Source organism: Mauremys reevesii, linkage group 2 (genome assembly GCF_016161935.1).
Source record: "Mauremys reevesii isolate NIE-2019 linkage group 2, ASM1616193v1, whole genome shotgun sequence".
Lineage (NCBI taxonomy): Eukaryota > Metazoa > Chordata > Testudines > Geoemydidae > Mauremys > Mauremys reevesii.
The window spans coordinates 248731350-248756224 of NC_052624.1; the positions used below are offsets into that span (position 1 = coordinate 248731350).

Here is a 24875-nt window from a genome sequence, read left to right on the forward strand (position 1 = left end):
AATGTACTAACATTACTCCTAGGGGAATTCTATATCAAAAAATTAAAAATTCTGTGCACAATATTTTAAAATTCTGCATATTTTATTTGTCAAAATAACGCAATATAATCACTCTGGTTTCAATTATTTCTGTAATTTATTTAAACTACAATACAATGGATGAAGAATAGGAGTGGGGAGCATTGGAGGAAATCCCCAAATGCCCTTGCCTAATATTAATGTAGCTAGGTTTGACCCTGTCTTTCTAGTTATTAGTCAACAAATATATGCAGCCATATGCTCAATGTTACATCATAGGCAACTGAGGAGCAAGTGAGAGCTAGGGAATCAAACTCACAATTTATATTGGCTACTGAACATCTCCAGGAAGGTCAATAGCAAACAGTTCATGGAGCACATTTTGATAGTATATTTTTTCAGTCCAGTTCTAATCATTAAAGCATCGTAAGCATTTATATGGCCATACTGTCCTTTATACCACTCTGGCAATGTAAAGGAGCCTTAAAACTTTTACATCTGTTTTATATTCCTGGGGGAATTCACAAAGACAATGGGAACAATTTACTAAGCAGGCAGGCTGCTACATTCTGCTCTGACTGAGGGGACAGAGCCTGCCCCACGCCTACCTCCTCAGAAACACCCTGAAGCCCTGCCAAGTGTGCTGCAATAGCGAGCGAGAGGGACAGAGTGTCTCTCTCTCTCTCTCTCACACACACACACACACACACACACACACACACACACACCTGCCCACCCCATCTCCAGGCAATGATTTGCGTCTCTACCGGCTGCTCTGGGTGCCCAAACCAACCTGCTTGCATTGCCAGGGAGGGGCACATGAACACTCTTGCGCTTCTCTTTGCTTCCCTGTCCGAAGTCATTTTTCTGCATGGAAGCAAAAGAATTCTTTGGCAGATATGAATTCTGCGCACACGCAGGGACGCAAAATTCCCCCAGGAGTATAACATGGCCCTCATCCCCATGGTATCTGAGCACATCACCATCTTGAATGCATTTATCTTCAATTCCGCTGTAAAGCAGGTATTATCCCCATTTTCACAGATCAAGAATTGAGCCACAGAAAGGCTAAGTGACCTGCCCAAGTTCACATAGAAAGTCTGTGTTGGAGCATGGAATTGAATCCAGATCTCCACAGTCCTAGGCCAGTGTTTTTAATCCTGGACCATCCTCCCAGAAAACCAGAGTATAGTATACCAATGGTTCTCAACCAGGAGTCTGGGGAGGCCACGAGCAGGTTTCAGGGGAGCCAGTGTTAGACTTGCTGGGCCCCAGGGAAGAAAGCTGAAGCCCCACCACATGGGGCTGAATTCCGGGGCCCTGACCCCACCACCAGGGGCTGAAGTCAAACTTAGCTTTGCAAGGGCCCTTGTGGCATGGGGCCCAGGCAATTGCCCAGCTTGCTACCCCCTAACATGGCCCTGGCTTTTATATGCAGAAAACAAATTGTGGTGGCACAGGTGGGCCGTGGAGTTTTTGTAGCATACGGGGGGTGTCTCAGAAAGAAAAAGGTTAAGAACTCCTGCTATATACAATCTATCACAATTTATTAAGGGTTAAAACATGTGTGGCACTGTATAAGAAACAGATATTAAGGCAGTTCATGCCCTAGAGCACTTACAAGATGCACTGAGATCCAGAGGATGGAGAAATGTATTCCTTAATCCTATGTTCATTTTTAAAAATGTATTCCCAGATCTATTTTTCTTTTATCTGGCTATGTGCACACATATATGCATACATATATGCCAGAGGTGGCCAAACTGTGGCTCACAAGCCACATGCGGCTCTTTTACTGTTAAAGTGTGGCTCCTGAAGCCCCCCCATGCCTGTCCCTCTATTCTCCACCTACCAGATTGTGGGGAAGCTTGGGACCTCTGCCTTGCAGCGAGGTGGTGGGGTAGGGGCTTCTGCCCAGCAGGAAGGGGGGGGGGGTCTCAGGGCTTCAGCAGGAGCAGCGCTGAAGCTCTGAGCCCCGGCAGGCACCACCTGCAGGGCTGAAGCCCCGAGCCACAGCAGGCGCACCCATCTCTCAAACTTCTGAAGGTTGTTGTATGCGGCTCGAAGGATCAGTAAGTTTGGCCACACCTGATATATGCATACAAGTGCCTGCCTGGTAGAAGAATTTGATCTTTAGGAAGGTATTGAACAAGAATTTGCTTATCTGAAACAATGCTAACACCATAAGACAAATCACTTAAAGTACACACAAGATTTAGTTTTAAGGGAGCTACTATTATAGTCTCTTTCTTACTCTGGAGTGGCCCTGGACAAGAGGCCCCAGGCAGGTGTGGGGATCCTCACAGGTCCCTGGCTGGCTGCTGTGCAGTTGGAGGTCGTTCCGGTTGACAAGAGGGTCGCCTCAATGAGACTTTGGGTCTCAGAGAGGAAAACCCTGATTGTTGTTTGTGCCTGTAGCAGGCTGGACCCCTGCTCCTGCCCTGAAGGGGTTAAAAACAGTCCTGGGAAGGGGCTGTGGCTGGAGAAAGCAGCCTCTAGGCTGGGGCAAGAAGCCTGGGCTGATTGGGGAAAGTAGGCTCAGCTGTGGCCATGCTCCAATCAGGCCCAGCTGGCCCCTATAAGAGGCTGTGAGCCAGAAGCGTCTCTCTCTCTAGCTATAGAGGGAGATGGGCCTGGCTGCAGGAAGCTGGACATAAGATACCTGAGTGAAGCAGGGCTGGGGAAAGGCAGAGAAGCTGGGGCGCTCTAGTCTGGAAAGCCCCAGGCTGCGGCTTAGCATTGGGCTAATAGGTACTGGGGGTTGCAGAGGGCAGCCCAGGGGTAGGCCAAGGTAGCAGGTCCAAACCCTCCTTTCCAGTGATGAGTAGGCTGATACTGCAGTCTGCCCCAGGGCGTGAGGCTAGACAATGACTGGCAGTAGCCATATACTGAGGCAAGGTGGGGATAGAGGGTGGGGGTTTCCCTGGGGAGGGGAGACCCTGAGTGAAAGGGGTTACTGCCAGGGGGCAGCGCCCCAGGTAAAAGGGCACTGGGTCCAGGGAGGGACACGGAGGCCAGAGGACAGGTGGATCACCGGCCTGCAGAGGGCGCTCCAGAGCTGAATCGAGCTAATTCCCAAAAGTCACCAGCATGAAGCGCCGCAGGGGTGAGTCCACCCATCTACAGTGCCAATGTGCCTAACAGCAGTTCAGAGTACACGGCCTGAAGGCAGCTGGTGCCTGTCATGGTGGAAACCCTAGGTGAGGGGCGCTGTCAAAGCAAAGAAGGAGGCCTTCCAAGAAATGCTCACAAGCCGGACTCCTGATATGGCGGAGAGGTACCAGCTGGCTAAGAGGGCTGTGGCTGTCGTGGTCATGGAAGCAAATGCCCAAGCTTGGGAGAAGTTTGGAAAGACCATGGAGAATGAGTATTGGATGACTTCAAAAGTGTTCTTGCAAACCATTCGTTGCCTTAGGAGGGGTTGATGGGATGTTGCCCAGGCTGTTCTCAGCATGGATGGTGAAATGCTGACCTTGACTGAGAAGATTGTTGAGAGGTGGAAGGAGCACTCTGAGGAACTTCTCAACCCAGTGGCCATGCCCTCCCTTCAAGAGGCAGTGCCAGAAACCTCCGGTGAGATCAGATCTATTTCTATTGTTGAGGTCACTACAGTGATAAAGTGCCTTCATAGTGGTAAGGCAGCAGGGATGGATGCAATTCATCTGGAGATGTTGAAATCACGGGACAATGTTGGGGTGTTGTGGTTAATATGCCCCTTCACTGTCACGTGGAAGGCTGGCGCAGTATCTCTGGACTAGCAAACCAGGGTGGTGGTCCCAATCTTTAAGAAAGGAGACCAGAGGGTGTGCTCCAACTATAGGGGGAAATCACACTCCTCAGCCTCCCTGGCAAAGCCTATGGTGATAGAGAGGAGGTTACTCCTGAACCTCAGATTCAGGAGGAACAATGCAGATTCTGTCCCAGCCATGGAACAGACTAGCTCTTTACTCTCTCACAGATATTCAAGGCATTGTGGGACTTTGCTAATCCAGTCTACCTTTGTTTTGGAGAAGGCATATAACCACATTCCCCGAGGTGTGGAAAGTGCCATGGGAGTATGAGATACCAGTGTCGCTTTTTCATGCTATCCAGTCCCTCCATTCTCAGAGTGATAGTTTTGTTCGTATTCTTGGCATTAAGTCAAGTTAGTTCAAAGTGGGCGTTGAACTCCACCAAGGGTGCATCTTGTCCCTACTCCTATTCATGATTTTCATGGACAGGTGAACATTTCTCTGGTGAGTGTGAAGTGGTTCGGATGAGAATCAGCACCTCCAAATTGGAGGTCATGGTCCTCTCCCGGAAGAAAGTGGACTGTTCTCTCCGGGTGAAGGGGGAGCAACTGCCCTCAGTGGAAGAGTTCAAGTATCTGAGGGTCTTGTTCATGAGTGATGGTAAGCAGGAGTGTGAGACTGACCGACGAATTGGTGTGGTGACAGCAGTGATGTGGGCACTGTACTGATCCATGGTAGTGAAGAGGGAGCTGAGTTCTCAGACAAAGTTCTCAGTTTACAGGTCAATCGACATCCCCATCCTCACCTATGGTCATGAACTTTGGGTAATGACCAAAAGGATGAGATCACAGGTATAAGCAGCAGACATGAGGTTTCTCTGCAGGGTGGCTGGACTTACTCTCCAAGACAGGGTGAGGGGCTTAGCTATTCAAGAGAGCCTAGGACTAGAGCCGCTACACCTCCGGATCGACAGGAGCCAGCTAAGGTGGTTCGGGCACCTGATAAGGATGCCCCCTGGGAGGCTTCCCTTAGAACTCCACTGGGCATGTCCCACAGACAAGAGGCCCTAAGGACATGCTGGAAGGATTGTGTCTCCTGGCTGGCCTGGGACCGCTGGGGAATCCCTCAGGAGGAGCTGGAATCTGTTGTGGAGGAAAGGGAGGTCCGGTCCTCCCTATTCTCCATGCTGCCACCACGACCCTCACCAAGAAAAGCTGAATAAAGGAAACAAAGATGAAGAAGACCGACCAAGGGAGCGACATTCCATAGCATCTGCAATATAAGTATTGCATCATCATCATCCTGAAAAGCCCTACTTATTCAGTCTCACCAAGCCACACTGGCATCCTCTTAGAAATAGGGGGAGGGGGGGAATTAAGTATGAATTTATAATCAAAATTAATTTCAACAATGTTCTTTAAAGGGCAACTTTATAATCTTTTTTCTTAATGTACACTGTTGTTCCATAACTGTGTCTATTAAAATGCACACCGCACATGTTTCAGGTACAAATATTAGGTAGCTCCCTACCCCAAGACAGAAGAGACCTTAAATTACAATCTACTCTTACATTCCTTCTCCTAGAGATAGGAACAATGCCTTACCTAGTTTGTATGTTGATTAGCACATTGTGGGCACTACCGTAAACAAATAATAAAAGATGGTGATAAATTCCTACAGTCTGTGTAAAGAAGGCTTTCATAACTATCTTCTAGGAATTAAAACCAAATCTCAAAAGAAAAAACAGCAAAATGCTTTATTGAAACTGACAGAACTATTCCACCTGTTGGAGACAGGAAATGAACTAGATTATTCAATTAGAATTATTCATATAATAAGAGTGATGGTGTCAGCAAAAGTGAATTTTCTGTCTTCTGGTATATATTTACAGGAGATTTTAATTTAGAGAAAACTATTTCCCCATTGGTTGAAACAAAGGTCTTCTTTAGTGAATAATGCCTAAAGCCATACTTACCCAGTTTATCTGGCAATAATTCACACTGCAGCCCATACTTATAATGCCATAGATTCAACAGATTCCAAGGCCAGAAAGGACTACACTATTGTGATCTCATGACTTTACACAGCTATGAGGGAGATGGGAGTGGCACTCTTCCAGGAGAGAAAGAATAAATATCTAGATTGTGGACTGACCAGTTCTGAGGGAGGAACCCTAGGAACAGTCAAGCTTGGAGAGGCATAAGTGAACTTTATGATATTTTGTTGCAGATTTGTTTGTTAACAAAGCCAAACACCAGGAAGGGAATGAATTTGGACTGTAAATAGCATGTGGACTATGTATGTAGAGCAGGTTGGGAAAGACTCCATTTCAAAGTTTAATACAATTTACTTTCTTTGCTTGTTAAAGAAGATTCTGTAAGCAAGGATTTTGGAGGGCACAGCTTGATAACCAGAAAGGCAAATATTGCTAGAGTATTACAGAAGCTTCCAGTTACCAAACTGGTACACCTCTACCCTGATATAACACTGTCCTCGGGAGCCAAAAATTCTTACTGCATTATAGGTGAAACTGCATTATATCGAACTTGCTTTGATCCGCCAGAGCGCGCAGCCCCACCCCCAGAGCACTGCTTTACCGCGTTATATCCAAATTTGTGTTATATCAGGGTAGAGGTGTAATTTGAATTTTCACTGATGACAGGGTCTAGAGCTAGTATAACAAAAAAGAATATGCTTAGTGCCAACCTTTTGTTTTGCATTACAAAAGAAGAAGATGGTAGAGATGAATGGAAATAATAAAGGTAGCTGTTGATTAGGGAGGAAAAGAGTGAGTAAAGTAGCTGATGGTTTCATTTAAATACAGATAGTAACACAATGCAAACGAATAGGATGGTATCCACACTCACTGCTATTTATAGGGGCTGTCTTTCCATGTTCTAGAGTAGTCCTGATACCCACAAGCTTTCTGCCTTTTAAGACGTCCTTCATCAAAGAGGTAGTATTCTGAAGAACAGATGTTGCTCTCTGAAGTATGTCTTTATTTAATACTACCAGCAGCATGAATGAAGTTAGACACTAGATGGATGAGGCAACGCAGGCCCCTTACATGTATGAAAAAAGTGCTACTATTAGACTATTGGGTTGGCTTATGGTCATGGCCTTTCCAGCATTAGCCAAACATGGTGGTCCCAAGTGGTAACAGCCTCAGATCTACAACACAACCAGATGAAAAGGCATTCATCACCTTTATGTAGTCACAAATATTTAACCACAAAGTTTAAGTACTTTACAAGAAGAAATCATTGCTGTTCTTCAACCTGAAATGCCTTTTTCCTCCCTTCTCATCCTTCCCAAACTGAAACTTAGTACAATTCTTTGGAGTAGCTAGAGTGTGGTTAAATGGAGGAAGCTATGCTTGTTTGCATGGAATCTGCTATTTCCTCCCCTGCCAAAACACTTGTTTAAAAAAGTCATGTAATATTTCTATTAAACTGTAAATGCAGTCGACAAGGAAATGGCCTACTAGCAGTGTATTACCTTTGTGGCAATGCCAACCAGCCTACAGCAAAACAGAGCATATAACATGCATTCCCAAGTAACAAAATTGTACTTTACATAAATACCACAGAACTCAAGCAAGATCCAGAAAAAGCAATGAAAATTTGCCCAAGCTTTCATGCTTGCCTATATCAATTGTATGTCATAACTAAAACAAAATAGAAAAGCATCTACATATGTCCAAGGATCCTGTGAAGTTAGATCATATAACTCTGGGAAAACTATTGCAACTTAAATCTGTGTATTTCTTGTTAACCACTGTAACAGCTCACTAATAAAAATTAAGAAAACCTGTGGGTATCAAATATACAAAAGAGTACTAACAGCATACAAGTCCTTAAAGACCATAACACAATTTATTAACAAGAACATGTGTTCTGTGTAATCCAGAATTGTTATGTTAAATTACTTTGGCCTTTGATATCATTCATTTGATTACAAGAATTAAAAAGACTCACAAGCTTTCAAATTCAAACAGTGACCTTTGGTTTATAAGCAGCTATTGTCATACTGATAAAATCCTCTCTGATAATTTAGTCCTTACCTTTCGTTACCTAGTGCAACTACATGCAATTATGTGAAAGTGATCCCAGATGTAATGAAATCATCTTCATTAATGTTTATGCGTACAACTAAAAAACCCCAATACAATCAAATATAATTAATCTGTAATCAATACAGTTCTTCAAAACAGTTTAAAATGTTAAATCTTCATTAATTAAGCCACTCATTAAAAAAGGGCGAGCTTGAAAGATAAATGTCTTGTTCATCTCAATTTGAATGATTTCTAGTCATTCTTTAATTTCAAAATAGCCAAAAACAATGGCTTTGCCAAAAGTTTTATTAGGTATTTCTTTAAATGCTATAATGTTTCAAGACCACAAAACAATCAGTAGTTTTGCTTTAACTACTCACTAACAAAAATTTTTGCAACCTTAAAAGATCATCCCTGCTTTTTTTTAAAAAACCATAAATCTACTAAATACTCTTGAATGTATTCAAGTTAAAGTCATTGTGTAAAAACAGCACCTTTTTACTCAACCACTGTGGTTCCCTTTATTTATATTAAAATGCTGACTCATGAGATACTGACAAAAAGATTAAACAATATGATAAGCAAGTATGTGTGTCATGCTTAAATATTCCCAAATATACTGGGAAACATACTGCCTTTAACAGCATATAATGTCTTGTTAACCCAGAATGGGTTCTAATTATAAATGGCACATGAAAATAACTGTTTTTATTATAATCATACTTATTAGAAAGGCATAACTATTATTTATAGTGCACTTCAATAAGCAAAAGTACATCCAACTGGTAGCAGTAAAGTCCCTGGATAACACCTGTCCATGAACATCTCAAAAAGCAATATTTTGCAATTATCATCACTCTTAGATCACACATTCTATTTGTTTATTTATTTTTAATCTAAGCTAATGCAGAAATACACTCCTAACTTAGGGTACGTCCAGACTACCCGCCGTATTGGCGGGTAGCGATCAATTTTTCGGGGATCAATATATTGCGTCTCATCTAGACGCGATATATCGATCCCTGGACGCGCTCCTGTCGACTCCGGAATTCCACCGGAGCGAACGGCGGTAGCGGAGTCGACACGAGGCGCTGCAGACGTCGATCCGGTGCCGTGAGGACCCGAGGTAAATCGATCTAAGATACTTAAACTTCAGCTACGCGATTCACGTAGCTGAAGTTGCGTATCTTAGATCAATACCCCCTCCTAGTGTAGACCAGCCCTTAATGTTTAGTAACACATAAAAACTGGTTTGGAATTATGAACACTGTCAACAACAACCAACGGGTCAAAGCCTGAATTCCGTTCTTGGCTATTATTAATGAAAACATCCTTTGAAGGAAGGAAGGATGGTCACGTGGTTAGAACAGTGGACTGAACTCAGGCTTCCTTTGTTACCTTGGGGAAGTCACTTAGATAATTAAGGCACAGAGAGATTATCTGTAAAATGGAGATAACAGTACTTTCTTATAGGGGGATTGTGAAAAATCAATTCAATGTTTGCAAGGTACAAACTATAGTAACAGTACCTTTTAAGTATTGAGGAGATAGAAGTCAAGCAGTAAGTGAGACCTGATTAAGGATTCCAGGATTTTGCCCACATTTCTGTTATTTATATAAGACACAACTTTACAGCTAGCTCTACAAACAACATACCATGGTCAATAACTCATTTTTAAAAATTCACATTTTACTTACTCTCATTGGATGTATATCAGCATATGGAGGTTTTCCTTCGGCCATTTCTATTGAAGTGATACCAAGGGACCAGATATCTGCCACACAGTTATAACCAATCTCTTGTATTACCTCAGGAGCCATCCAAAATGGAGTACCTATAACAGTATTTCGTTTTGCCATTGTATCCTGTAATTACATCGTTCATGCAATTAAAATTTGGATATTTGCATAAATTCCTATTACATTTGTTTCATATTTAAGGTTAGAACTGAGATTCCATTGTAAGCACTACATCGCCCCCACCTCCCCGGCCCCCTTCTAAATCTACAAATAAACAAATACCCTCAAAATTGGTAGATGATGTCTGTGACTGAGAGAGAGTTTTCCTTTCAAACCTGAAGTAAATAAAACAAGAGATTTCTTGATTTTTTGCTCTTAAAATAAAGAACTTCCCCGTAGTCCAATAAATCTAAGGTTTTTTACCACGTTATTCCTCTTCTTCTTTCCAATTTTTTGCCGCAAAATTTACTGGACTCATGCCATCAACAGGAAAAAATCTAGTTGATTTAAACTCATTTTTAAACTATATCAGTATTTTTAAATAGTGATACTGGAATGGGGCTTCAGGAGCTGCCAAGCTAATAATAGCTCACCAGCAGCTTCAGACACAGGCCAGGTTGAATAAGGAAAATCAAGTGGAAGGGTTGTTTGCTCTCCAAGTCTCCAACACAGAGCCCAGGAAGAAGGAAAGAGGGTGTAGCTCCAAGACCAATGGATTTTAGGTGGGAAGGGACAAAACCATGGGCTACCGCACTCACCTCTGTTGACCACCTACAGGCAGAATTAAGATAGTGTGGGTACCTTAACTGAATTTCCAAACTCTCACATGTTTGAGTTTCTTAAAAATCTAATCTTAACCCTACATTTCTAGGATTTTTATTTATGTGCATATTTACTTCTGTAAAATAAGGATTGTTATTAGCTAGGATTGCTAACTACAATGTTCTTATAAAGGTTTTTACTCTTAAGTTATTGATATGTACTTCCAACTGCTTCATTTCTAAGATTTTTTTAGAGGGATCACTTCATGTATTTAGTTGAGTTCATAATGTTCAGCAGACGCTGTTACAATGATAATGTAAAAGTTATTCCTGTTATGTCACACACAAGAAATGCAAACATTTATGATCCTACTGCCATAACAAAGGATCAAGCTCTTTTGAAATGTAGCAGTGCCCATAAATCCATATGACTAATAAGTTAGCCAGCCACTTTTCCAGGTTTTGAAACACTTGCATCTTAATGGTGCCAGAAAAGGGCCAAATTGGATTAAATAGAAAGTGGTATTTTTCCAAGCTCTGCCCACATAAATCACCAGGATGAGATTGTGCTCGCTGTAGGTGTGGAGATGTTCAAAATATGATCAAATGCTCTCTGAGCTCCCCTGGGCTCAATACGCTTGGCTTCCCTTTCGTGGGTCTTCAATATGCACATTTGCTCTGCTAGTCTACCTAGGGAACTGGCTCTCAATCTTTTCAGACTACTGTACCCCTTTCAGTACTCTGATTTGTCTTGCGTACCCCCAAGCTTCACCTCACTTAAAAACTACTTGATTACGAAAATCGGACAAAATAATTCAAAATGTCACAACACACTATTACTGAAAAATTGCTTACTTTTTCATTTTGTCTGTATGAAATTTTAGTCTGTACTGATTTTGCTAGTGCCTCTTATGTAGCCTGTTGTAAAACTAGGCAAACATCTCAATGAGTTGATGTACTCCCTGAAAGACCTCTGTGGACCCCCAGGGGTACACATCACCCTGGTTAAGAACCACTGAGCTAGGGCATCAGCCAAGGGGGTGAAAGCAGTGGTAACTTTCCCAAAAGCCACCTACTTGTGGCACCAAAATGAGAAGTCTCTCACAATAAGCTGTGCAGTACTGTGATCCTCCCTCTTCTTTTTTACAGGAGCAATGTAACCATTAACAATGTTGATATTTAAATTATTATTAATACCTCATTCTGAGAGTTGTTGTTCCAGGCTCTTTCCACACTCATATTGACATCTCTGCATTACAACAATCTAAAAAAGGTTCTGACCTTTTCATATACTTACTGTTAATTGGCCAGCCACTCCAAAATCAGCTAATTTTGCATGTCCTTCTGTGTTAAGGAGGATGTTTCCAGCCTTTATATCTCTGTGTATTTTTCTCATGAAGTGCAAATATTCAAGTCCTTTAAGTGTGGATTTAAGAATCGTTGCTATTTCATCTTCTGTTAGCTATAAGAAAACAAACATCTAACTACGTTTCTTCCTGGGTGTACACACACACACACACACGTTATACATTTAAATAAACAATCTTATAGCATAGAAGAATAAAACTCAGGTTCTGTAAACTGTTTTATAATTATTATTATTTATATAACAAACATGAAGTATGCTAGATGCTTTACAGACATGAGGCAAGACCAGGTCTAAAAGAGTTTACAATTTAAGGCTCTGATCCTTCAAGTTGATCCACGTAGCTGGATGGGAAGTAAACCTACTTCTAACAGGAGCAGGAGTTCACCCATACAGATCACATTGCAAAATTGGGCCCTAAACATCACGTAATCAAAATAGGGGTTGAAATGTTGCCACAAGATTAGCTTAAAACTTTTTTCAATTTTTTTATGTTTTCTTTATTTTATACATAGGAGAAAGGAGAATTCTCTCTCTCTCTCCAACATAATCCATAATTGGATTATTAACTCTTAGAGACAGGTGTTGCCCCAAAGAAAATGTCTTGGGAGTAGAGTTAATGCGGATTCTTACCAAGATTTAGCACAAACAACCCCCATCCTTCCCCCACTGTCCGCATGCTAAAACCTTTTACCCAGATTTGGAGGTGCTTTGAGCCTGAGCTAGCAGACCAGCTGGGGGTATGGGTTAGATTAGAACCTGGTCTCCATTTAAACTCGGGCTGGAGTGTGGATGCAGGCTAAATCACTCAAGAATTGATAGTCCTCTAATGCTTTCCCACACTTCCCCCTGAAGAACAGACAAGTACTCCCACAATTGCCTGGGAAAGAATCAGAGCATCTCAGCACAGAGAACCATGGGATATGACCCCAAACACAAATAAGCAAGTAAAGAAATAGTTGATATGTGGATATGACTTTGCACTGGGGACACTCACACCTGGACTAGACTACCCCAGGTGCTCAGACGTTGGTGCTTATCACCCAGATTAACTATTCAGTGAATCACAAAAATCACAGAAATGTAGGCTGGAAGGGACTTTGAGAAATCATCAAATCCAGCCCCATGCACTGAGGCAGGATTGAGTAAACCTAGATCATCCCTGATGGGTTTTTGTCCAACCTGCTCTTAAAAACCTCCAATGACAGGAATTCTACAACATTCCTTGGAAGTCTATTCCAGTGCTTAACTCTCCTTATAGTTAGAAAGATTTTCCTGATCTCTAACCTAAATCTCCCTTGCTGCAAATAAAGCCCATTATTTCTTGTCCTACTTTCAGTGGACGTGGAGAACAATTGACCACAGTCCCCTTTATAACAGCTCTTAACATATTTGAAGACTGCTATCAGGTCCTGCCATCTTGTTCTCAAAATAATGAACATGCCCAGTTTCGTTTTTTTAAAACCTTTCCTCATAGGTCCATTTTCTAAATCTTTTATCATTTTGTTGCTCTCCTCTGGACTCTCTCACCAACTTGTCCACATCTTTCCTATTGAACACCATACTCCAGCTGAGACACCCCCCCAAGGGTCAGTAGGGCGTGACAATTACTTCTTCTGTTGTACATACAACACTCCTATTAATACACCCCAGAATATTAGCCTTTTTTGCAAATGCATCACACTGTTGACTCACTTTCAGTTTGTGAGCCGCAATAACCGAGATTCTTTTCAGCAGTACGACCTAGCCAGTTATTCTCCATTTTGTAGTTGTGCATTTGAGTTTTTCCTTCGTAAGCAGAAGACACTTCTTAACTCTGCATTTGTACGGCACATAACAGAATGTTACTCTGATCCGCATGAGAGCTTCTAAGTGCTACTTCAATATAAGTAATAAATTAACAATAATAAATTAAATGTTAGTTGAGGATGCTAAGCACTTCACAGGAGTGGCCCAGGATGAACTCTTCAACTCTAGGTACAGAGGAGAGGCCAAACAAATCCTTTTCAACTATGGGGTGTATTAATAGGAGTGTTGTATGTATGACACAAGAGGTAATTGTCCCAGTATACTTGACACTGGGGAGGCCTCAGCTGGAGTACTGTGTTGAGTAGGAAAGATGTGGACAAGTTGGAGAGAGAATCCAGAGGAGAGCAACAAAAATAATAAATGGTTTAGAAAATGTGACCTGTGAGGAAAGGTTTAAGAAGTGGAAATTAAATCCTACTAAGGAAAACAGAAAGGAGCAAAAACTCTAGCAAGTGAAGTATAAAAATATAATTAGGAAGGCCAAAAAAGAATTTGAAGAACAGCTGGGCAAAGATTCAAAACAAAGAGCAAATAATAATAATAAGTACATCAGAAGTAGGAAGCGTGCTAAACCACCAGTGAGGCCACTGGATGATTGAGGTGCTAAAGGAGGACTCCCCAAGGAAGATAAGGCCATTGCAGAGAAACTAAATGAATTCTTTGCATCGGTCTTCATGGCTGAGGATGTGAGGGAGATTCCCAAACTTGGGCCACCCTTTTTACATGACAAATCTGAGGAACTGTCCCAGATTGAGGTGTCATCAGGGGAGGTTTTAGAACAAACTGATAAACTAAATAGTAATAAGTCACCAGGACCAGATGGTATTCACCAAAGAGTTCTGAAGGAACTCAAATGTAAAACTGCAGAACTACGAACTGGTATGTAACCTATCATTTAAATCAGCTTTTGTACCAGATGACTGGCGAATAGCTAATGTGATGCCAATTTTTTTAAAAGGCTCCAGAAGCAATCCAGCAATTACAGGCTGGTAAGCCTAGCTTCAGTACCAGGCAAATTGGTTAAAAACTGTAGTAAAGAATGGACACCTAGATTAACACAATGTGTTGAGGAAGAGTCAACATGTTTTCTGTAAAGGAAAATCATGCCTCACCAATCTACTAGAATTTTTTGAGGGGGTCAACAAACATTTGAGCAAAGGTGATCTGGTGGATAGAGTGCACCTGGACTTTCAGAAAGTCTTTGACTAGGTCCCTCACCAAAGGGTTTTAAGCAAAGTAAGCTGTCCTGGCATAAAAAGAAAGGTCCTCTCATGGATCAGTAACTGGTTAAAAAATAGGAAACAAAGGGTAGTAATAAACGGTAAGTTTTCACAGTGGAAAAAGGTAAATAGTGGTGTCCCAGGGGTCTGTACCAGGACCAGTCCTATTCAACATATTCATAAATGATCTGGAAAAAGGGGTGAACAGTGAGGTGGGAACATTTGCAAATGATACAAAACTACTTAAGATAGTTAAGTCAAAAGCAGACTGCAAAGAGTTACAAACAGATCTCAAAAAACTGGGTGATGGGGCAACAAAATGGCCAATAAAATTCAATGTTGATCAATGTAAAGTAATGCACATTGGAAAACATAATCCCAACTCTACATATAAAATGATGAGGTCTATATTAGCTGTTACCACTCAAGAAATAGATCTTGGAGTCATTGTGGATAGTTCTCTGAAAACATCCACTCAATGTGCAGCGGCTGTCAAAAAAGCTAACAGAATGTTGGGAATCATTAGGAAAGGAATAGATAAGAACACAGAAAATATCTATTGCCTCTCTATAAATCCATGATATGCCCACATCTTGAATACTACATGCAGAGCTGGTCGTCCCATCTCAAAAAAGACATGGAATTGGAAAGGGTACAGAAAACGACGACAAAAATGACTGGGGTATGGAACAGCTACCATACGAGGAGAGATTAATAAGACTGGGACTTTTCAGCTTGGAAAAGAGACGACTAGGGGGGATATGATAGAGGTCTATAAAATCATGACTGTGGTGGAGAAAGTAAATAAGGAAGTCTTATTTACTCCATCTCATAACACAAGAACTAAGAGATCACCAAATGAAATGAATAGGCAGCAGGTTTAAAACAAACAAAAGGAAGTATTTCTTCACACAACGCACAGTCAGCCTGTGGAACTCTTTGCCAGAGGATGTTGTGAAGGCCAAGATTATAACAGGCTTCAAAAAAGAACTAGATAAATTCATAGAGGATAGGTCCATCAATGACTATGAGCCAGGGTGGGCAGGGATGCAAAACCATGCTCTAAAGTGCCCCTTGCCTCTGGTTTCCAGAAGCTGGGAATGGGCGACACGGGATGGATCACTTGATGATTACTTGTTCTGTGCATTCTCTCTGAAGCACCTGTCATTGGCCACTGTCGGCAGACAGGATACTAGATTAGATGGACCATTGGTCTGATCCAGTATGGCCATTCTTATGTAGCGCACTCTGTTAATTTCCATTTTCAAAATACTCTGCTGAGACTATAGAGTACAAAAGACAGATTTTGCTCAGAAGGCAAAATTAATTACCATGAAGAGGAAAAAGACAAAGGTCTATCTATGCATTCCTTAAATCCTACAAGTGAACTGGCCAGATGCTGGCCTTCCACAATTAAGGAATTAATTTCACTACAGACAATGAACATGATGGTCACACATGAATCCCCATTTTATAAGGTGTTAAAGTTGGTCAAAATTGCTTATCAATAAAGTTAAAGTGTCAAAACTGTTTCCAGTCTAACCTCCTAATTTTCAAAAACTTAACTTTCCAAAACAGTTTTTAAACAAAATCAATACGTTCCTGACTTTTACAAAAAAAATCTAAATTTATAGTACAGTAATAACTAAAAAAAATAGCTACTTTTTATAGTGCAAATTTCCCATGTGCTTATTCCACAGAACTGGTGCATAGGCTAGTTTTGACAAAATCTGGTGAGAATATTTGATCAAAAATTTTAAAAATGTTTAATTGCCAAGTGACTGATTGTGTCTTACCAATGCCAGCAGAGAGGACAGTCACCATCAGACCAGATGATGCACAGCAGAATAGGACCAGTCAGTCACTTTCTCTTACCAGAAGGAAGATAAACCACCTTAGCTGTACAGTATAAGAGAAGCTATCAAGATCTCACACCCTAAAGCACTAATGAACTAGCAGAGTCCTAAATTTGGATTGAGCTCCAGGGAATGCCATGTTTTCTTAATTTCTCAAACTCCCACATATGAAATTCCTGCAAAGTCTACAATTAGCAATATCAAGGCTGAGCTACTGCTCATTAGCACTTCCTAATGGCAGCAACTATCAGTTTCACACTGCTGACAGTACACAAACCAGACAGTGCTAATTAAGAGTTTCTGGGCAAGAGAAGAGAAAGAAAAAACAAAAATGGATAAAACAGATGAGTCTGTACAGAGAGAGAAAAAAAAGATACATGCAGCATACTGGGGCAGAGAAAACCACCTGACCCCACCCTTCCCATCATTCTTATGGCTTGTCTACACAATGAGTTATTCGAGAACAGATATTCCTGAATAGCTCAAGGTGAGAACACTCTTATTCTGGAATAAGAGTGTCTTGTTCCTATTTAGTTTAAATCATTGGATTAAACTAAACAGAAATAAGGCCCTCTTATGCCAGAATAACAGTCTCCACCCATGGAGCCACTCAGAAATAGCTGTTGCTGAATAACTTCGAGTTCAGACAAGCAACCCACATCCCCTGCTTTCCCCTCCCCACCCCATTGTCTTTCTCGCCCCCTCCCAATTGCAGAGATGTATCTTTCAGAGTGTCAACATTTTAAATTGACATTGGGAGTACTATTATACTGGAATGTGTTCAATGCTGCCATCAGTTGATTCTTTGATCTGTTGATAATTAGAGGTGTTGAACATAATAAGCCTATTCACCAAACGCAAAGAAATCTGTGTGTTCTTCATATGCCCCACTTCAGGTTTTTCAATTTTCACCATAATCAATAGGGTTCTGCTAAATGATAACTAGAATGTTCCCTGACATTTTGGAATTGATCGGATGTGTCATTCAAAAGTTATCACATTATATCCAAACAGCAAAATTCCATCATGGTAAGTGTAATCCCTCACACTCAGCCAAAAACCTGCTTTAAAATGTCCTTCAAAAATATGAATTACTTTGCTGTTTGCCAAATGCTTTCTATTAGCAAGTAATAAATTGTCAATATGCAACATGATCGGCATTAAAATATATCATGTTACTAGAGCTGTTGTAACACTGTATTGTGGAATAGCAGGAATCTTAATTTAGCTGGCCCTTTACTCTATTTCAACAATAAGACCATCTGCATTTTAATCAGAACAATTATTACTATGGGAAGATAATTGTACTATGATAACTACGACTTTCCTTGAAGCCACAGCTTATTAATGACTGGTGCTCTATCCTGCAAAGCGTTGTTAGGCTGTGTCAGTCAGGGGTGTGAAAAACAAAAACAAAACAAAAAAAAAATACACTCCTCACTGACAAACTATGCCAGCAAAACTGATGTAGCTATACTGGCAAAATCACTCCTTTCGCTAGTATAAGCTGCCTCTCCACCAGGGGGCTCTGCTGGTCTACCTATACCAGTCTAGCAGCATCAGCCAACCCTTTATAGTGTAGGCTGACCCTACAAAGCATATTCAATACTAAGCTATTGCTTTTTCATGAAGAGGTCAGCTGCCCATACTACTCGCCTCCACAATCATTCTGGGTTTTAAACAATCTTCTTTATTTCACTCACTAAACACCAGGGTAGCCCTTTCTTTTTTCTTTTTTTTTTAAATGGTGAAAAAGGGCATTACAAGATTGCATTAAAAGTCAACAATTGTGTGACACATTTTGAAGAATTACACTCCATTTTTTTCATATTGTGTTTGTTTTTTCAGTAAAGATGTGTGGAAAATTGTCTCCTCATATTCAATTAGGGTAGTACAAAAGAGCATAACCAGGAGAAATGGGATGAAAATTAAAGAAATAAAAAACTGTGTATGAATGGTCAAGACAAAACTTCCTGAGTAGGAAACCTAGTAAACTCCATTGCTTGGGACTTTTAAAAGTGGACTGGACTGGACAAGACATCTTTTTAAAAATAACATTGTCAGGATCCAGCAATGGCAAAGGGACACACTAGATGACCCAGGTCTTTCCCATTTCTACAGTTTATCATCAATCATTTACATAGAAATATAAATTGTTCACTGCGCTTTCAAGAAGGCAACCAATGACATGTCCTTGCCCCCCAAAGTAAAAATAATATAGTACAAGAAAACACACAGTGGGATATAGCCATTTTCATTTGGCTGCTTAATAAACCAGGTGGACTACTCAGGTAACCTGACAGATTATTAAAACCCAAAACTATCCCTCTCAATTACTCTTGATGACCGCAATAGGGATATATAAGCTCTTCTAACAATTATTTTCAGGTGAATAGTAAGAATACATCTTTTGCATATGCCATATTCCAGGAAGAGGCCCTTCAGTTTTTATCAGGATTATGGAATAAATGAAGAAAACACCTAGAAAGAATCTATCTTTTACACTTAGTGCATACTGGAACACAATTTGGATAATTATTCTTAAAGTTGTGTAAGCTGTTCATGCAACTGGCACATATTCAAAAAGTAATGGAGTATGTGAATGCAACAAGCTCCCAGAAACCTGAGGGCTTGTCTACATTTATAGTGCTGCAGATGCGCCGCTCTGGTGCTTACTGAAGATGCTACATACACTGACGAGAGAGGTTCTCCCATCGTTATAGGTACTCCACCTCCCCAAGAGGCAGCAGCTAGGTTGCCAGGAGAAGCCCCTCTATTGACACAGCGCTGTCTACACTGGGGATTAGATCAGTATAACTGCGTCACACACAGGGGCGGCTCTAGGTATTTTGCCACCCCAAGCACAGTAGGCAGGCTGCCTTTGGTGGCTTGCCTGCGGGAGGTCCCCAGTCCCCCGGATTCGGCGGCACGCCTGCAGGAGGTCCGCCAAAGCCACAGGACCAGCGGACCTGCCGCAGGCATGCCGCCAAAGGCAACCTGCCTGCCGCCCTCGCGGCAAGCGGCAGAGCGCCCCCCGTGGCTTGCCGCCCCAGGCACGTGCTTGGCGTGCTGGTGCCTGGAGCCGTCCCTGGTCACTCAGGGGTGTGGAAAATCCACATCCATGAGCAATGCAATTATACTGACATAAATTGGTAATGTAGACACTACAAGAAAGAGGAATGCTCTATTTAGGGACCAGTGCATGCTTCAAACTTTTCCTCTTCCCCGCACACACACAAAACTGTAAAGAAATTAAGTTAAGCAACAGCAATTTTTTACATTTGCTGTTTTGAAAGAGTACAGGATATATCCGCTACCTCTTTTTCCTATTTTTTATTATATATCAAGATCAATCATTTAATAAGAGAGCGGAATGATTCCGCAGAAAGGGGGGAGGGGATGTGGGAGGGAAACAGTTATAATTAGCAAGCTCATCTTCTTAAGGGTTAGTGTTCACAACAAATTTAAATTCAATATACAGAAAAACTTTGCAGCTTAAGGTTCAATCCAGTCTTATTAATGCTGGGTATGGAGCTTACCCTTCTCAGTCACTTTTACTACCCTTTTCATTTGCAAGTGAAGGTGAAAACTGAAGTAGAGTTAACTCATTGTTCACTAGGGATTAGTTAGTACCTCTGCACCATGTTTCACACACCTGGTCTAACATCAAGCTTAACAGGCCTTAAGAATTATTTTTGATGTTTTTGCTCAGCAGGTACAGCCCAAAGCCTTTTTTAGTGCTCCTCCTTTATGCTGACTGCTGAGGCACTTGAAAGGATTTTGGAGAGTGTTTGGAAATGGAAAGCAAGCGGTTATGCATGACTCAACAAGAAAAGTTATTTGGTATAAACTTTCCTGATCTTCCTCTCTCCTTGATAGAGTAAAGTTGCTTAACTGGTTGGGAGCTAAGAGAAAAGGGGGAATCTCATGTCAAGTGTAAGATAAAAGTCTGAGTAGAAGGACATCTAGGAAAAAAGGCCTCTTGTATTACATGAATTCACAATTTACTGGGCAAATGGTGGTGTAAATAACATGTCAGAGATATATAAAGTGGTCAGAAAAGGAGACATAAGCATGTGTAGTCTACACAGCATACACAGAGAATATGGGAGAGACTGTATTGGGAAGGAGGAGGAAAGAGATGGGGGTTTTGCTTTATTTTACAGTTTTCTGTTAATCTGATTTATGCGCTACACACCCATTCCAGTCCTTGGCATATAAAATTACACCCATTTACACTTCCTTTTCTGACAAATGTGTGAAGCCATCTAACTTATATTAGATGGTCCAGAGGCTTCTGTGGGAGCTGCTCCTGCTTATACCAGGTCTAAATATGGTTAACTGTGGCTTGGTCTACACTTAAAAGTTATATTGGCATAGCTATGTCAATCAGGAATCTGAGGGGAAAAAATACACCCCTGATCAACACAGCTACGCCAACAGAAGAGTGTTTCTGTCAGCACAGCTAAAGTCATTTTGGGAGGGGGTATTCCTACACCAGCAGAAAAATTCCTTTTGTGAGTGCAGTAGGGCGCTATGTCAGTATAGGATCTGTGTAGACATAGCCTAACAATACAAAGAGAGCATTGAAGAGTATTGAAAAAAGGTACCTTTTAAACATTACATAATTTATTTGCAGTGTTCCTGAAGGAGTAGCATTACGTACACTCCCTTTCCCGTATGTGATAGAGCATTATATATTGAATAGTACTAATGTCACATTGGTCACTGTTGTGTTAACACACAATGAAAGAACCTATTATAGTGTCTTTGTTTGAAGGAGTTAAGGTGCTGATTTTCTTTACTTTCGTTCAATTAAAATATCAATCTCAATACTGACTTAATGCAGATTACCTTTATTTAATACATCTATATCCTATATATATGCGATTCTGCACTACACATGCTCCTAAACCCACAGACATGCTATGTTAAAAACTTCATTTCAGAGACCCATGAATTTAGTATAATTTAACCATGGCAAATTTGACTTTTATACACACACACACACACACTTTCTATTCTTATTCAGCACACAAAATAGTCTATAAAAAGGCAGATGTTAAGAGGTCACCACTAGTTACTTTGTATTCTTGGGAGGTACAGCAAAGAACAAAATTGTATTAGTATGTTCAGCTAATTTATTCTGTTTTAGAAGGATTAGCTCAAACGCAGCCTATTTGAATAATTCAGTTCTAACTTTTTGAAATATATAGCCTATATATTATAGAATATAGAGAGAGAATAATTCCCAAATATTTTAGCCCTGAAAGGATAACTAATACTTTAGTTGACTGACATCTTCCTTCAGATCCTCTTTAAACTCTCCTTCGCTGTAAAGTTATTTCCTCATTTGGATTTTATAATACATCTAGGGTGACCAGACAGCAAGTATGAAAAATTGGGACGGGGGTGGGGGTAATAGGAGCCTATATAAGAAAAAGTCCCAAAAATCAGGACTGTCCCTATAAAATCAGGACATCTGGTCACCCTAAATTCATCCCATCTTCTCTAGGCCTTTCTTATAGGCCGTGAATCTGAAGTCAGTTCCACCTGAAATCCCATTGATTTCAGTAGGACTTAATGCAGGCATATGGGTCTACCTATGCAGAAAAAATGCAGGATCAGGACTTTATATTGCAAGCTCTTTGGAACAGAGATTGCTTTCATCCATACATCTTGTTCTACACCAAGCATTTTCAGTCCTATAACAAATACATAATTAATCTTTTCAAAGCAAGTATATTATATTCTATGGCCTTCTGCTTTTTGGTAAGTTATAACTTAGTGCTGTTTGAAACAGTAATATACTGAAGCACACTAGGGAACCTTTAGTGGGCACCAACAAGGTCTACCAGACCAGTTAATATTAGGGCTGTCAAGCGATTAACAAAAATTAATTGCAATTAATCGCACTGTTAAACAATAATAGAATACCATTTATTTAAATATTTTTGGATGTTTTCCACATTTTCAATATATTATTATAAACACAGAATACAAAGTATACAGGGCTTACTTTATTTTTTATTACAAATATTTGCACTATAAAAAACAAAAGAAATAGTCTTTCAATTCACCTAATACAAGTACTGTAGTGCAATCTCTTTTTCATGAAAGTTGAACTTACAAATGTAGAATTATGTACAAAAAATAACTGCACTGAAAAATAAAACTATGTAAAACTTTAGAGCCTTCAAGTCCACTCAGTCCTATTTCTTGCTCAGCCAATTGCTCAGACTAAGAAGTTTGTTTACATTTGCAGGAGATAATACTGCCCGCTTCTTGTTCACAATATCACCTGAAAGTGAGAACAGGTGTTTACCAGCTACAACAGTGCCATGCATCTCAAGATATTTACATGAACTAAAGATTCATATGTCCCATCATTCTTCAAACACCATTCCAGAGTACATGCATCCATGCTGATGATGGGTTCTGCTCAATAACAATCCAAAGCAGTGCAGACTGACACATGTTCATTTTCATCATTCGAGTCAAATGCCACCAGCAGAAGGATGATTTTCTCTTTTGGTGGTTCGGATTCTGTAGTTTCCACATCAGAGTGTTGCTCTTTTAAGACTTCTGAAACCATGCTCCATACCCAGGGCCGGTGCAACCATTTAGGTGACGGGTGCTAGGATTTGGGGGGCGCCATTTTCTTCAGCCGCCATTTTCTTCGGCATTTAGGCGGAGGGAGCTGGGGCAGGGGAGTGCGGGGAGGGCCGCCTGCAGCAGGTAAGGGGGCGCGGCACGCAGGGGAACTCCCCGCCCCAGCTCACCCCTGCCTTGCCTCCTCCCCGAGCACGCCGTGGCTGCTTCACTTCTCCAGCCTCCCAGGTTTGCGGCGCCTAAGCTGATTGGCGCCACAAGCCTGGGAGACGGGAGAAGTGAAGCAGCACGGCGTCTTGGGGGAGGCGAGGCAGGGGTGAGCTGCTTCATTTTTCCCACCTCCCAGGCTTGTGGCGCCAATCAGCTTAGGCTCCGCAAGCCTGGGAGGCAGGGGAAGTGAAGCAGCAACGGCGTGCTCGGGGTGCTCGTGCTCGGAGCAGGGGTGAGCCTCAGGGCAGGGGGCGGGGGACGCCTCAGGACGGAGGGGGGGAGCTGCCGCGGAAGGGAGTGTCCGGGGGGGGGGAAGGGCGCATGGTGAAAGTTTCACCTAGGGGGCGAAACATCCTTGCACCGGCCCTGTCCACACCTCATCCCTCTCAGATTTTGGAAAGCACTACAGATTCTTAAACCTTGGGTTGAGTGCTGTAGCTATCTTTAGAACTCTCACATTGGTATATTCTTTGAGTTTTGTCAAATCTGCAGCGAAAAAGTGTTCTTAAAATGAACATGTGCTGAGTCATCATCCAAGACTACTATAATGTGCAATATATGGCAGAATGCGTGTAAAATAGAACAGGAGACATACAATTCTCCCCCAAGGAGTTCAGCCACAAATTTAATCAACGCTTTTTTTAACAAGCATCATCAGCATGGAAGCATGTCCTCTAGAATGATGACCAAAGCATGAAGGGGCATACAAATGTTTAGCATATCTGTCACATAGATACCTTGCAATGCCGGCTACAAAAGTCCCATGCGAATGCCTGTTCTCCCTTTCTGGTGACACTGTAAATAAGAAGTGGGTAGCATTATCTCCTGTAATTTTTTTGAGTTAACTGTGATTAATTGACAGCCCTAGTTAATACACAACACACTAATGTGCTTTATAAATCACCTTGCCATCAGTCTGCATTACCACATCACACAGACAAGCCATTATGCAACAGCTCCCCACAGAGCCATCTAGCAGACCAGAAAAGTTGGTGCACAATATGCTCCAACCATGCCTCCTCCCTCTCCTACACCAGTCCTTTCCATGCCAGGGGCTATGAGGGAAGCCACCAGCCTTACGCTACTGAGAGTATGCCCTTGTGGGGAGATCAGTTCCAAAGCCCCACGCACACAGAGAGAGCCGCCCAACACGTAGTTTGGCTTTTCAGAGTAAATAAGCTGTTGTCTGCATAAAGTACTGTCCTGTGCTCTATATTCCTATGCATTATTTTTGATATTTTTATGTTGGCATATAACTATTGCCACTGGTTAAAGAGCCACAGCATGCAACAAAGGGAACCAAGAGTTAGTCAAATTCTTCCTATAAAGTAAAACTGATTTACTTAGTTTTTTAACCCAAGAGCAAGCGAGCAAAAAGGAGCTCTCCAACCAGCCAGCACTCATTTTAGAAACATTTGAGATCAGGCAAAGGAAAAAAGAGAGAGTATGAATGAACCAGCAGTATAGCTGAGGAAAACAAAATTTGAACAGAATATAA

The 24875-nt window shown here is 41.4% G+C and overlaps 1 protein-coding gene across 3 annotated transcripts in view; it reads right to left on the reverse strand.

Moving 5' to 3' along the window:
* The window catches only part of STK3 (serine/threonine kinase 3), a 269092-nt gene that overhangs the window by 198724 nt on the left and 45493 nt on the right, over positions 1-24875 (reverse strand). For all 3 annotated transcript variants that reach the window (XM_039524229.1, XM_039524230.1, XM_039524231.1), the window contains exons 5-6: positions 11602-11766; positions 9502-9669 (exon numbers count right to left, since the gene is read on the reverse strand). In XM_039524229.1, coding sequence (XP_039380163.1) covers positions 9502-9669; positions 11602-11766 — 333 coding nt within the window. The remainder of the gene's footprint in view (positions 1-9501; positions 9670-11601; positions 11767-24875) is intronic.